Source organism: Photinus pyralis, unplaced genomic scaffold, assembly GCF_008802855.1.
Source record: "Photinus pyralis isolate 1611_PpyrPB1 unplaced genomic scaffold, Ppyr1.3 Ppyr1.4_LG5, whole genome shotgun sequence".
Lineage (NCBI taxonomy): Eukaryota > Metazoa > Arthropoda > Insecta > Coleoptera > Lampyridae > Photinus > Photinus pyralis.
Genome location: NW_022170596.1, coordinates 1,667,952 through 1,683,348, shown reverse-complemented (window position 1 = coordinate 1,683,348; position 15,397 = coordinate 1,667,952). Strand labels below are relative to the sequence as shown.

Genomic DNA, 15,397 nt, shown 5'->3' with positions numbered 1-15,397 from the left:
GTGGTACAGACGGACAGACGGAGACGGACTTAATGGTGATTCCTCGAAAACGAAATCGGAAGATCAACGGTGTCTTGTAGAGCTCAAAAAATGGCAATGAGAAAGTGTTTTTATTTCTTTGTATCTGTCATCAGAAAAAAATAAAAACGAAATCGGAAAATTTCGGTTTTTTTTTGGCATATCTTCGGAAGTAATCGGAATTTTCTGGTTTTCATTAAAGCATGATAATAACTTTAATTGCGCATCTTTTCTATAATTTGATCATTGTCGTACATATATTCTATAGTTTCCGAGATCCCTGTGATACACACCCTTATTTTGGACACAGTGTATATAGGTGTATCCCTAAAAAAAATTGGTAATTATGACTGTATCAAAAGTCATTTTTGACATAAAAATTAAAATATGTCAAAATGGCTAAATTTAGGCACAAGATATTATTTAAGATGAAACAATATATAGGTATAGGTACAGGGTGGTTCAAATTCGTGGCTCACCATTGGGATTTCCGTAACGGTGAGAGATACAGAGTAAGTTAACGGCAAAGTTTCCCTTTTTTGTGAGTAAAAAAATTCATCTGAAATTTTTGAAAATAACTGAGATATCACTATAAATTTCGTTTTCATTTTCCTTAGATTAAACGGTCGGATATTGTTACTATTATTTTTCCATTTTGTTTATTATCCCGCTCTTGTTGATTCAGCAAGATCTAGTTACCCGTGAATGTTTTGTTGAGAAATGAATATAAAACATTTGATGATGTTATTTTGAATTTTTTTTGTAAATTTATATAAAAGTAGGTATGTGAGTGTGACGTCATTATTTTTCTTTTTTTGTCGTCTATCTCATTCACTAAAAATCCAATATGGCGTCCATAAGAAAGTAGTTAGTACCCAGGGGCGGACTGGCCCGGGGGGCGGGTGGCGATTGCCACCTGGCCTGTACGTCATAATGGCCCGTTGGAAATTTATAAGTATGTGCTGTATTTAGTTTCTTGCACTATTAATAAGTTATTAACACGTTTCTCTAATTGGGGTTGATGTTAGGTTGTTAAAAAATTCTGTTTTAATTGAAGTGTTTTACAATGAATTTATCATTTTTTGTCGTAGCATGAAAGTGATGAAATACAATGATAGGCGACGCGCCTCGTTTGGATTGTATATTTTGTTACTTTTAATTATCAGCTGCAATTTAAAAAAAAACTGTATTGTAATTGATTTCCGAAAAAGGAGTACTTTAAAATGAAGCAAAAAATGTTTTTTGTGTGCACCGCAGAGCTACCCCCCCGCCACCTTCATTACTACACTAATACTTTAATGGCCCGTAACCTATGCAATTCCACCTGGCCCGCCCCTGACTAGAAACCAATTTCGAAAGAAAATTCAAAGGGCTGTAACTTTTGAACTAGAAGCCCAATCTTGGAACTGTTTGAAATTATGGATTCTACAGGCCACATTCTATAAGAAAATTTTTTTTTCCGGGTCGATCTGAGACAATTTTTTTTCGGGGCTCAAAAAAAGGCAGTGTATAACCTTCCTTTTTTACCAAAAATTGACTGCACCAAAATTTCTCGGGAAAACACTTTTTTTTATTAATTTTGGTGCGTAGAATCTAAAACAATTCGTACTTTTTCGATCGGACGTCTCAATCAAAAGTTTTAATTATCAGCTGCAATTTAAAAAAAAAACTGTATTGTAATTGATTTCCGAAAAAGGAGTACTAAAATGAAGCAAAAAAATGTTNCGAGCCCCCCCCCCCCCCAACTTCATTACTGCACTAATACTTCAATGGCCCGTAACCTATGCAATTCCACCTGGCCCGTAAGTACCCAGTCCGCCCCTGTTAGTACCTAGTTTTTCAAAGATTTTTCACAAATTTCAAAACGTTTTTTTAGTCACAAAAATGGGCAACTTTACCCTTATTTAACCTACACTGTATTTCGCAGGGTCGCGGAGATCCCAATGGTGAGTCACGAATTTGAACCACCCTGTACAGTGTTCCATTATCACTTCGGATATATACCTACAGGATGTCTTAAATTGAGTAGGATTGAGGGCTATCTTTCTTATTATTATACTTACAGATTCGGTTAAATTGGTAAAGTTGTGTAGTTTTTTATGCTGATGGATATTCCGATGCGATATTTTGAAAAAACAAATCGTTGCGTAGATAATTGGAAAAAAACGAAAATTGCAATTTTTAAAAAGTTCAAATATTTTAGTAACAAAGAGAGCTATGGAAAAAATTTTCAAATAAAAGTTGCAAGATTAGATTGGATAAATTCAATGGATGTAGAAATTTTTTTCAAAATGGCGGTTTTCGAGATACCGACATCAATTTTTTTATTTTACATGGACGCCATATTCGATTTTTATACTCAGTTTGCTACAGTTTTTTTTTCTGTTTCCAACCATATAGGTATATAACAAGTTATCAATTTATCATATCAATAATAAACATGGGTAAAATTACAATTTTCATTTTTTTTATAGTTGGCCATGGAAACAAAACTAGCATAGAGGTCTAATTGTCATTAATTGGCATTAAAAACTACACAATTTTGCTAATTTAACCGACTCTGTAAATATGATAATAATAAAGATAGCCGCATGTTATCCTACTCAATTTAAGACACCCTGTACAATCGACATTAGCATATTTTTTTCAAATTTTGAAAGTATTTGTTGGTCTCCTTTTCTAGATATGAGATAGCCCACGTTGGTGTGTAAAAATATATAAATGGCATGGCTCGTCGACGCCGTGCACTATGTCCGATTTTGTAAAAAAAAATTGGCAAAATTTTTATTTCAAGATGATGCACCCTAAATGGAGTGTATAAAAAATCCAAATCTAAGCTCTTTAAAATTTTCGACCAGACACTCTTTTCAAATTCTCTTGGACATGTAGCGAAATTAGTCGGAAATTAGTAATTTGGGCGATGGAAGAATGGGTCCATACCCACCTACATGTTGCTAGCTACGCCACTGTATTACATCAGCCGTCTGTAGTGTTATGCACAACAAGAGCGCGTTGTTTTCAAAGGTAAATAAATTAATTATATTTTGAAACAAATAATACATTTATTACTTTCCAATTGATTCATTTCCATCTAATTGTGGGGATTTAATTAAATTTTAATGTTAATTAAATAAGATAAAGTTTATGAGGATTTTTGTTTTGAAACGCACGTAAATAGTTCGAATTCAAATAAATGAGCAATGTGCAATTGATATCGGTTCATCCAGTTGAAGTGGACAAAGAAATGACACAAATGCGTATTTAGAAATATTTATTATAATAATAGGTACCTGAATTGGTTTAAATAAAAAAGGCGTTATCAAAGGTGGCCAGACGTTTTGCGAAACAGCTGCGCACTCGCATATTAGTAATGGCGAAAACCGGCAAACGATGATTATAAATAAAGCAACTTTAGGCCAACTTGAAACCGACCGAAATTAAAAACAAAAAAAAACAAAAGTGAAATTAAGGCGTTACTCCCCACTCCCGATAAAGTTAAGCAAAACTCCCTTTTGTCCCCACCAATTGCTTCCGATCTGAAATCGTACCGAACGCACAGCAGGACCGTCTTTACTGTAACTGTTAACTAATTCGCTAGTGTGCTTGTAGTATACAGTTGATAGCAGTTGATAACACCCGATAATGGCAACAAAACCTGATTATCAGCGAGCATACGGTGAGTAGATAAAATTTTATATACGCACGAGAGATTACTTTATCGTAAAAGCTCGCCGGTCGCTTACTTTTCACTTTTTTTTTCACCTCCCTTTTTCGGCCCGCCGCCTTCCCTCGGCCGCTAACTGATAACACCATACCTACACATCGGCCCGAGCTTTCACGTTTAGGTAGCCCTCTAATCTGAGATTATTATGTTAGACGATAAACTGCGCATATCATCGCGTTATTATAGCTACTACAACAACAATTATTGATATGTCTAATCCTTTATCAACCTGCCATTATCGCGCTGAGAGTCCTTAAGTTTTATTCATCCTCGGCAAACGTGCCCGCAGTTTGATCGGTGCGCTCCGCCGCGCGCGTCGTTGTGAAATCACGAAATTCAATTTTTTTTCTCTGAAAATGTTAAAAATAAATACAATTTATGAAAGTGTTGTAGCCGAGCAACGGGCAAAGTCTGTGTAAAGGTCAGAAAGTTCACTTTTCAGACGACAATATATATATGTAACATCCCATCAGGAGCTTTAATATTTACATAAACAATTAAAATATTGATTTATATATTCGAGTCGTTTTCGAAATTGATAACGATTTTCTCAACATCTCGCGCTCATTAAAATCCTCGACAACGGCGTCGATTCAAAAATTTGAGGAGAAAAAATGTCTAAAAATGAAATTGTTTACATATTGACTGACATGCATGACATTTAACCTCTTTACTCGACCGAGGCTTTATTTTACTTATGAGAAGTTATAGATTTAGTGCGTTTCACAATTTAATATAAATTTAATTTGCCCTTCAAAATGTTCCCGTTACAATCTTTTGGACGTGGCCGGTTTGGAAATCGAACGGCTATAGGTAACCCCAAAACAATTGACGATGGGAAATTCCCGATTGGCCAATTTTCGTGTCAATCATCATGTATATAGTTACAAGCCAATTAGAGCTATTTTGAAGATCGTATAATTGTAAACAAATTCGAATTTTCTTCATTTGTTTCAATTGTTTCTCTCAACATTTTGGTGTTTTTTGTAAGTTTTTCTCATACCTACTTATTCTAATTATCTACTTGCACTCAGATTCAAAAGTGGTTAGGTACTTGTGCTGTATAGCTAGGTACCTAGGCTAGGTACATGGTTGGTTGAGGTATTCGAGGAACAATACTTTTGATCCAGACTACATATAGGTTGCTATAGACCTATAGGGCCTTTGTTTAAGTCGGCACTGTTACTAACTTAGTCATTATAAGAGATACAAGTTCGGTTAAATTACAATGGTGCAAACAGAAAAACAATTGACAGTCGCATTCTCAAAAAATTGACAAACGCCCACTGTTTTCTAAACACAATGTAACATTCACTTTTATCATGTTTTTCTAAATGCGTAAGGCCTTATTTATTTTATGACAATTAACGAATTCATATTTCTCAGTCAAAGCCACGTTGATTACGTACGACGACTTTTGTTGGCAATGTCCTAGAAAAAAGTGCGTTTTTTGCGAAATTTTGAGAAATGCGACTGTCAATTGTTTTTCTGTACCATAATCAGCGTAAAAACCACATTGGCTAGCTTTAATTCAACCGACCCTGTATATCTCTTCTTCTGATTTGTACAGGATGAGTCAACGATTGCGCGGAGTAACTTAATGCCTTGAAGATAAGATTTTTCGAAAGAGTGCTTTTGTATTATGATATGGTTGAATATTCTTCACGTTTTAAAAATATTTGGAATTATACAGGGTGCGTTCACAAAGTAGGACGCCAAAATGGTACATTTTTTTTAATGGAACCCCCTGTATTTGAATGCATTTTTTAAATTCTACGTGTAATTGTACGACTTTTTTTATTATACGGTTCATATCCGAAAAACTAGTAGTTTTAAAGATAATTTGATTTGTAAGAAAAATTTGGCATTTGCAAGCGTCAGTATATTGTCAAAATTAATACTTAAATTTTGATTCCAGATTCTGTAGGTATCTTTTATCCTGATGGGTAAAGTAAAAGTCAAATAAACACATTCTACTATGAAACATTAAAAAAAAATAGCATACCTACATGGTTTTTTATGGGTCCAAAGTTATAAAACTTCATATTAAAAATCTCACTTTTTTTAAATGGAACATCTTGTATATTTTTCTATCATCTTTTAGCTGCTCCAAAATATACAGTGTGTAAAGCGATGGGGTATACAAGAGGGAATTTTTTTTTAAATACCTATTGAATTATGAAAAAAATGTATTCTTCATGATATTTTTTGCTTGCTTTGAAAGTACCAATAACGTTTCGATAATCTAAAATTTATTTATAGAAATCTGGAAAAATAAAAAATTAATTTTTTTTATTGAGTTATATCATTCTACATTATAATCAAGATAGCGTATTGCTATCAAACCACAAACAATCGAAACGTTACTGATACTTTCAAAGCAAGCAAAAAATATCATGAAGTATACATTTTTTTTAAATCAATATTTAAAAAAAATTCTCTCTTGAATGTATGACGATGTCTATCTATGTCAAGGTACTTGATCACAGACAATAAAGTTATTATTATTATTATTATTATACCCCATCGCTTTACACACTGTATAATATCCTATACCTATCTCTTATAGTTTTCGAAATATCTTGATTTTCCTGGATTTTATATTTTAATCTTAAAGAAGTTATACAGGGTGTTCTTTTAAAAAAATGAGATTTTTTTAATTTGAAGTTTTGTAACTTTGGACCTACAAAAAACACCCTGTAAGCTATTTTTTAATGTTTCATAGTATATGTATTTATTTGTCTTTTACTTTACCCAGGATAAAAGATATAGAACCTGGAATCAAAGTTTAAGTAATCATTTTGACAATATACTGACGCTTTGGTATGAGGAATTATAATCGATCATGATAAGGGACGGAGGGGGAGGAAAAATCAATTCCTTTCTATGAGACCTTTCATTAGAATACCATCAGTACAAGAATATTTTTCACATTTAAAAAATATTTGGAATTATACAGGGTGCGCTCACAAAGTAGGGCGCCAATTTTAAAATAGTACATTTTTTTAAATGGAACCCTCTGTATTTGAATGCATTTTTTTATTCTACGTGTAATTGTACGACTTTTTTTATTATATGGTTCATATCCGAAAAACTAGTACCTACATTTTTAAAGATAATTTGATTTGTAAGAAAAATTTGGCATTGCAAGCGTCAGTATATTGTCACAATTAATACTTAAATTTTGATTCCAGATTCTGTATCTTTTATCCTGGGTAAAGTAAAAGTCAAGTAAATACATCTACTACGAAACATTAAAAAAAATAGCTTACAGGCCAGGGTGTTTTTTTGTAGGTCCAAAGTTACAAAACATCATATTAAAAATCTCACTTTTTTTAAATGGAACATCCGGTATATTTTTGTATCATCTTTTAGCTGCTCCAAAAACCTTCAACTTTAGATAATAGTATCCTATAGATACCTATCTCTTATAGTTTTCGAAATATCTTGATTTCCCTGGATTTTATATATTAATCTTAAAGAAGTTATACAGGGTAGATGGCCTGTAGATCATAAATTTATAAGTATGTGCTGTATTTAGTTTCTTGCACTATTAATAAATTATTAACACGTTTCTCTAATTGGGGTTGATATTAGGTTGTTAACAAAATCTTTTAATTGAAGTGTTTTACAATGAATTTATAATTTTTTGTCGTAGCATGAAAGTGCTGAAATACAATGATAGGCGACGCGCCTCGTTTGGATTGTATATTTTGTTACTTTTAATTATCAGCTGCAATTAAAAAAAACTGTATGGTAATTTTCTATAAGAAAACTTTTTTTCCGGGTCGATCCGAGACAATTTTTTCTTCGGGGCTCAAAAAAAGGCAGCGTCTTCTTTTTTTTACCAAAAATTGACTACACCAAAATTTCTCGGGAAAACACTTTTTCTTATTAATTTGGGTGCGTAGAATCCAAATCAATTCGTACTTCTTCTTACTTCTCAATCAAAGTTATGACTAGAAACCAATTTCGAAAGAAAATTGAACGGGCTGTAACTTTTGAACTAGTAGCCCAATCTTGGAACTGTTTGAAATTATGGATTCTACAGGCCACATTCTATAAGAAAATTTTTTTCCGGGTCGATCTTTTCCAATTTTGTAAAAAATGTTTTCAGAATTTCAACTTTATAAATAAATAAAGACGGCTTAGGGATGTTATACTCTGTATACAGGGTCGCTATTAAAGATGGAACGGAAGTTCTCACGATCAAACTGTTTGAGATATTTAGAATTGAAAATTAGAACACTTCCGTTTGAAATTATTTCAATATTTTGTAGTTAACAATTTTTTTATACCTTATTTGAGTGAGATCGCCATCTTGAATTTTTTGTACCCAAAGTTGATTTTTTTAAATGCAACACTGTATATCTTAAAGTCTTTTTTTGCATTTTTTTTATTGATCATATTTTTCTAAATTTTGAAATGACATGCTTCTACTGTCAGCGATTTTTATTGATTGGTCATAGTTACCATGGATACAATAAACAAAACAAAATCTGCATGAATCCATGGCCTACTATTTAAACTGCGTCTAAAGGTTTTTATTTTTGGTTCACGGCTAAAATTTAAAAAAATACACATTGTGATACATCGATGTAATCAGAAAAAATAATGCAAAAACATTTACGTTAAGATATACAGGGTGTCGCACTTAAAAAATATTTCTTTAGGCCAAATCTCAGAAACGGTGGTCTAAAAATGTTAAACTACGCCAGGAGTTTTTTTTTATGTGAGACATAAGTCACCTATTTTAAATGGAACACTATACATACCTAGTAAATATATCTATTCATACTTTGTACGTACAGGGTGCTCCATAAATGTGGTAGACATACGTATATTTTTTTAAATGAGACATAACATTTGATTACAATAATAATGAATTGTTCTAAAAATGTGTGATTGTGTACTTATACCAAATCCTGACTTACCTAATATTTTAAAAAATCGTGGTTTGCGTAGATATATCAACAATCAACAAACATATTTCGTTAATTTAAGATGGTAAATGCTAAATCTTTTGTGAAAATTTGCCATTTTACAGGGTGTTTGCTATACTGTAGCAAAAATACGGAAAGTTGCAACAACCACAGGAAGAAAGGTCTTCCCATTTGCAAAAAGTTTCAAGTTTCTGGTGTTGTGTTGTAAATACCCTGTAGAATAATTTGTTTTAGATCAATACAGAGAACGAGCGACACAAACGCCCGCCGGGCGGACAGAAAGTCCAAATAATCAAAGTTTAATCAGTTAGTCTCTTGATAATTGCTTATGTGTTACTGAAAACAGATTTGAAAAATTCGTAGGTACTTGTTGTCACGTCCAAAAAGTGAATTTTGAAAAAATTATAAATTTAAAAAAATGTTGTCTTCACGGTACAAAGGGTATGCAACATTTTTAGAACCATACATTATTGCAACCAAATGTGAAGTGTTTTATTTAAAGTAACATATACCACATTTATGGAGTACCCTGTACGTATAAAAATATTTTTGCGTTATGTAGATACTGTGGTTGAGACTGCAGTGTATATCTCAGCCATCCATGGCCTACTAGGTATAGTTAAAAACCCTAAAAAATTGGGTTTTTATTTTTGGTTCTTGGCTAAAATTAAAAAATATAGGTTGTGATACATTAACGTATTCAGGAAACATATGAAAATAAACTGGCGTTAAGATATAAGTATATATAAGTGTTGCATTTAAAATATACCAACATGGGGTCAAATGTCAGAAAAGGTGGTCTATAAATTTTTTTTACTACGCCACTGGATTCTAGGTAAAATGTCTAAAATAAAATTTTCTCAAATTTTTTTTATATTATTCTTTTTGTTAGGATTTTTTTAAACATTTTTCATATTCCTTTCTGAACCATTTTAAAAATTTTACATTTCTTTTAGCCAACTAATTTTTTTAATTTTTTTTTCGCAACGTTCGCAAATACGAAAAAATTACAAGGGACCAAAAAGTTTCCAAAAAATCAAATTTTTATTTTACAATATACCAGTGGTGCATCGAAAAAAAGTGCAGGGGTGGAAAATGAAACATGGCCCCTGAAAAAACAACACCCTATAGATTCTTACTACCATTGACATGACCAATGAGGTAAGCCATTCAGCGATAATTCAAATTTAAGCAAAATATCTTAAAAACTGCAGAAAAAACTTGAAACTTTAAACACCCTGTAGATCGGTAACAAAGCCTATGTTTCTATGAACTTTTAGTAATAAAATAAGCCCCTTCCGTGTTTACATCATATTTAGAAACAACCTGTAGGTATATTTTCAAGACCCTTATAAAACTAACTCTCAAAAAGAACACAAATTTCATAGCAGATGGGCCCTAGAAAGTATCGATCTTCGTTTCTATTCTAGCAACCGGGTCTGGAAGACAAGATTTTATGAGAAATTCGTACCAAATTTTATTTTGCCTTTATTTTTTGAGTGGGCGGGATTTCAAATGTTGAAGAAGCTGGTAGGATCAAATTTTAGGAAAACTCTCATATTCATACAGGGTGAAAATGAGGCCTGGAACAGACAATATAACTTTTTTGGGTCCAAAATTATCAAAAGTTTGCAATCTATATACTTGAAATTTGGGGTCAGTAGCGTACCTACTTCTGCATGGTCAAAGGGGGCATTTTTTTAAAATAGCAACCCCTAGTTTTCATTATACATGCTTTTAATGAGTGCAAAAAAGTATATTATGTAGGTCTTTAAGGATATGTAATGAACATTAGCGGTTGATGCCGTTAAAAAAATAAGCTCCAAAAACAAAAGAGAATCATTTCATTTAAAATGTCAATGTCAAAATTTTTTGACAAAAGGTGCATTTGATATTCTTTTTCCGCGGGTTTCGTCGAGATTTCTCGTCTGTTGACAATCTTCACGGTACCTTGTGCAAACCGTCGTAAATATCATACCTAATCCTGAGCAAACCACAAAAAAACATAGACTAAAGTCGGTAGTATAAATAAATTTATGGAATGCAGTTTTGATGTCCAAAAGCGAAAATATTCCAATAATTTTTTTCACCGCGCGATATTCAATAATAACCTCCTTTTCGTGGACAATACGTATACACTTACATCCGCCATTTCTATACTATACGATAACACACTATGCGTTATTAGGCGCATTATTTAACGTTTTAGTTATGCAATTCGCGTTAGTTGGAAAAAAAGGCGACCAAGGTCGGGAATATTTTCGAAATTAACTGATGTTGTTAATTACGCACTCGAGGAAGGGACGAAAGTACCTAATTAACAACCGATAGTTTCGATGATAAGGTTTATCGCAGTGCATTGGCATCCTGAAATCGACCATTAAAGGGTAACATAACGGTAGCAAATCTTAAACGGTATTTGACCTCGATTGGAAATCATAAATAAGAACAATAAGATTTTAATAAGCGTGAAAATTTCGATTTATGTTTTCTAGAAGGTGATATTGAACACAATCGCATTGGTAAAGAACGGCTCGCGGGGGGTGGCGCGGGTGCAGGAAAAGAAGACTGCGACGCTATCTTATCGCGTCGGTCGCGTCTAAATCTAAATAAAAGTGACGCATCGATGATCGGCAATATTAACGTAGTAATTGGAATGCATAAACGTAAGATTGTTGTAAACTTTAATATACCGGTTTTTATTACTAAAATCTTCAGATCGATAAAATTCAAATGTTAAGTGCCTATTTTTTAATTACCCACTCGTTCTTAAATAGCCTCCAGTTTTGCCAATTTAAAAAAAAACCAAAAATAGCAATAAAGTTGCTGTTACTAAGGCCACAAGAAAGTTTGCCATTTTAGATTTACAGTTGGTAGAATACAAGAACAAAAGGAAAGATTTAGGGCGCAGTTTATGGAAAGGGGTCTTCATTATTTTATGACATTGTCATCCTCCCCCCAACGAAACGTGAAATCCAATCACAAATTTTTAAATTAAAAGTGGAGGCAATAATCCGCGATGGCGACCGTTTGTACTGCACGTTTTTATTTCAGAGATAGACAAGATGAACCTTGATACTCGAGCGCCATTTTGGTTGAATGAACACTATTTGTACCTATACGTTAAAGTAATTTGTATATGACCTTTTTTTCGTTTTTCGCGCGTTAAATATTCAACTCCGGTTCTGTTATTTTCGAAAATATCCAAACACCAAACCGAAATTTGTTCGCACCCCTGTTTAGACACCCCTTACAACATTAAATTCTATGTGGTTCAATATCTACTATATTTATTCGGGGAAAAACCCACCTTTTGGTTAAAATATACACTGTGTCCAACATAAAGAAAAGATGCGCAATGAAACAGTCATTATCATGCTTTAAAGAAAACCAGAAAATTCCGATTACTTCCGAAGATATGACAGGAAAACCGAAATTGACCGATTATTTGAACAAATACAAAAAATAAAAATCATCATCAACTTAATTTTTTTACCTAGGTATATATGTCGCGTAAAAATACTGTATTGAATCGAGTAGCATTTTTTAATACGAATACAACGATAAGTACACGGCACACAAAAAAAAGTTGGAAACTGTTGGTTTCAACAGGATGGTGCACACACGCACAACGCCCTAATCGTGCTATACCTATCTATCGAACAAATTTCCTAATACTAACTAACATTTATTGGTATCGCTAAAGAGCAGAAATGCAAAAATGCGTAAATTAAGCGCAATTTCTATTCCCGATGTATGTGCTCCGGATACTACTCGCAAAATTGCTCTTAAACCCCAACATTTTCTTGTGATTTATGTTCTCTTGATACCATAAATTCTTGAAAAATTACTCTCAAGATTGATTCCACAAACATTCGGTATCAAAATGCAAGAAAGCAAAAATACTAGCGATTTATGTTCTCCGGATACCACACATTCTTGAAATTATATCCCTGAAGTTTTCATGATTCATTTTTGGTATCGAGCGAGAGCGCAGAAATGCAAATTTCTACTCGTGATTTGACGCTCTCCGTATACTGCAAGTTTTCCAAAATTGACTTTATGAACATCTATTAGTATCACGAGTGCAGGAGTACATAAATTAAGCCGAAACATTGTATGGTCTCCTGATGCGACAAGTTCATGAAAAATTACAGTAAAACTGATTTTTAACACCTTTTTGTTATCAAAATGGCAGAAATTCGAGAAGGCCCAAATTAAACTAAACTTTTGCTCGCGATTTATGTTCTCCGGATACTGAAATGCTCGAAAAATTACTCGCATATGGTCGCATAATCCAAGACTTCATGAACAGTTGCAACATTTCCACTGTTTTATGAATAGGATTTGTATTTGCTATTATTGAAAGATTTATTTTCTGTTTCTCTAACAGTAATTAATATAAATATTCGTAACAGGAATGCAGAAATGCCAGAGCATACTGCCAAACTTTCAAGATGAATAACTATTAGTATCAGAAGTACAGAAATGCCAGATTAAACCACATCTTTAATTGAGATTTGTGTATTCCTGATGGTACAAGTTCTTAAAAAATGTCTCTCAAACTCTTACGATAAAATAAGCTCATGATTTATGTTCTTCTGATGCCGCAAATTACTTTTAGGCTCCAAAAATTGATTTTTGACATATACGCGTATATTGGTATCAAAAGCGCAGAAATCCAAGGATAAATAAATTTCTATTCGTGATTTATGTTCCCCGGGTACCTACTGCAAGTTTTCGAAAAATTTCTCTTCCAAACCCAGGATTTATTTTATGAACATCTATTAGTAGCAGGAGTACAGAGGGGGTAAATTAAGTCTGTTCGCGTTATTGCTAATTTTTCAAAAATTGCTTACTTGGCTCTAAAAACAATTAAAAAAATTAAGAGCGTTGTCACTTTCTTCTGTTACGTTTTTGAAAATTTTAAGAATCTACCAGAAGCGCAGAAATGCAAAAACAATGTTTTTTTGATACTACAAATCCTTGGTAAGTTACTCAAAAGTTGATTTTCAGAACAAATATTAATAACAGGAGAACAACACAAAATCAAATAAAGCTCATGTTTTATGTTCCTCGTAGGTATATTGTAAATTTCTATCCTGAACCAAAAGTCGATTAAGAATGATTATTGATATCAGAAACACCATAAATGTAAGAGGGTGTAAATTAAGCCAGATATCTACTTGTGTTAAAATTTCTTGTAAAATTACCCTCAAGATCCCAAGAGTGCTTTTGAGTATTTTGTATTAGTATCAGGAGCAAAGGCAAGGAGACGAAATTAAGCTAAATTTCTATTCGTGATTTATGTTCCCCGAATATTACAAGTTCTCGAAAAACTTCTCAGATAATCCCAAAATTGACTTTATAAAACTATTGGTATCAGGAGTCCATAAATGCAAGAGGGCGTAAATCCTTAAAATTGACTTTTTCAACAACTATTATTAGCACAGAAGTGCATAAATGCCAGAGGGCGTAATTAAAGACAAATAAATACTTGTGATTTATATTCTCCTGATGCTACAAGTCCTTCAAAAAAACTATTAATCTCTCTAAATGTTTATTGGTGTCAGGAGCGTCGAGATGTACGGAAAATAAATGTCCGCTTGTTACTCACGTATTCCTGCTGTTACAAGTCTTGAAAAATTACTCCCAAGAATGATTTCAAACCAAATATTATTGTCAGGAGCCCAGAAAGGCAAGAAGAAACGAAACTAAATTTCTACGACGCTACCAGTTCTTGAAAAATTATTCTCAAGCTCCCAAGATTGCTTTTGAAAAGGAGGAGCGCAGAAATACAAAGAGGCCAATTGTATACTCGCAATTTATTATTAACGAGCTCCTAGCGAGTTCATGGTTTTGGACTTTCTGTCCGTCTGTGGACAAGATAACTCCCGAAAGATTTCGAATTTCCAATTCTGTTTTCAGTATTTTGTTTATCATCACCCAAAGAAGAACTGATTAAACGTTCAGTGACCCAGGAGTTCGTTTGCTATATTTGTTACAAGTGTATTATTTCGGATACGGCAAGTTCTCGAAAAACTATTCGAATATCCTAAACTTGACTTTATGAGCGTAAATTAAAGGTAACATTTTCTTTAGATTTATGTTCTCCTGGTATACATATTAGGAAAATTATTCTCGTTTGATTTCAAAACATTCATTGGTATCATAATGCAAGAAGGCATACATTAAGCTAAATTTCTACTACCTACGTCATTTATGTTCTCCCGATACTACAAATTCTTGAAATACAACTCTCAAGTTTTCATGATTCGTTTGAACACATTTATTGGTATCAAGAGCACAGAAAGCAAGGAGGCGCCAATCTAAATTTCTACTCGTGCTTTACGTTCTTGGTATACTGTCCAGTCCTAGAAAAATTTATTTTATGAACGTCTACCAGGAGTACAGAAGTGCAAAAGGGCATAAATTAAGCCGAACATTGCATTGTATGGTCTCCTGATGCGACAAGTTCTTGAAAAATACTGTAAGAATCAGTTTAGAAACCTCTTTGTTATCAAAATCGCAGAAATTTAAGAGGACGGACCCAAATTAAACTATATTTCTACTCGCATAATCCCACAATTGACTTCATAAAAAGTTGCACGTTTCAACCATATTTTAGAATAGGGGCTGTATTTCCTATAAGAGGATTTTCTGATTCCCTGGAATTAATATAAATATTAGTATCAGGAATGCAGAAATGCCA

At 33.0% G+C, this 15,397-nt stretch overlaps 1 protein-coding gene across 4 annotated transcripts in view; it reads left to right on the top strand.

The window, feature by feature from the left end:
* LOC116170356 (transcription factor GATA-4-like) overlaps positions 1 to 15,397 on the top strand; it is a 94,634-nt gene that overhangs the window by 1,765 nt on the left and 77,472 nt on the right. For 2 of the 4 annotated variants that reach the window (XM_031486686.1, XM_031486685.1), the window contains exon 1: positions 3,543 to 3,694. The exons of 1 other annotated variant lie outside the window; for it this stretch is intronic. In XM_031486686.1, the coding sequence (XP_031342546.1) occupies positions 3,661 to 3,694 (34 nt within the window). In that variant the 5' untranslated portion in view covers positions 3,543 to 3,660. Of the gene's footprint in view, positions 1 to 3,542; positions 3,695 to 4,031; positions 4,164 to 15,397 lie in introns of those variants that run through there. One more of the 4 variants, XM_031486688.1, reaches the window with a different exon arrangement.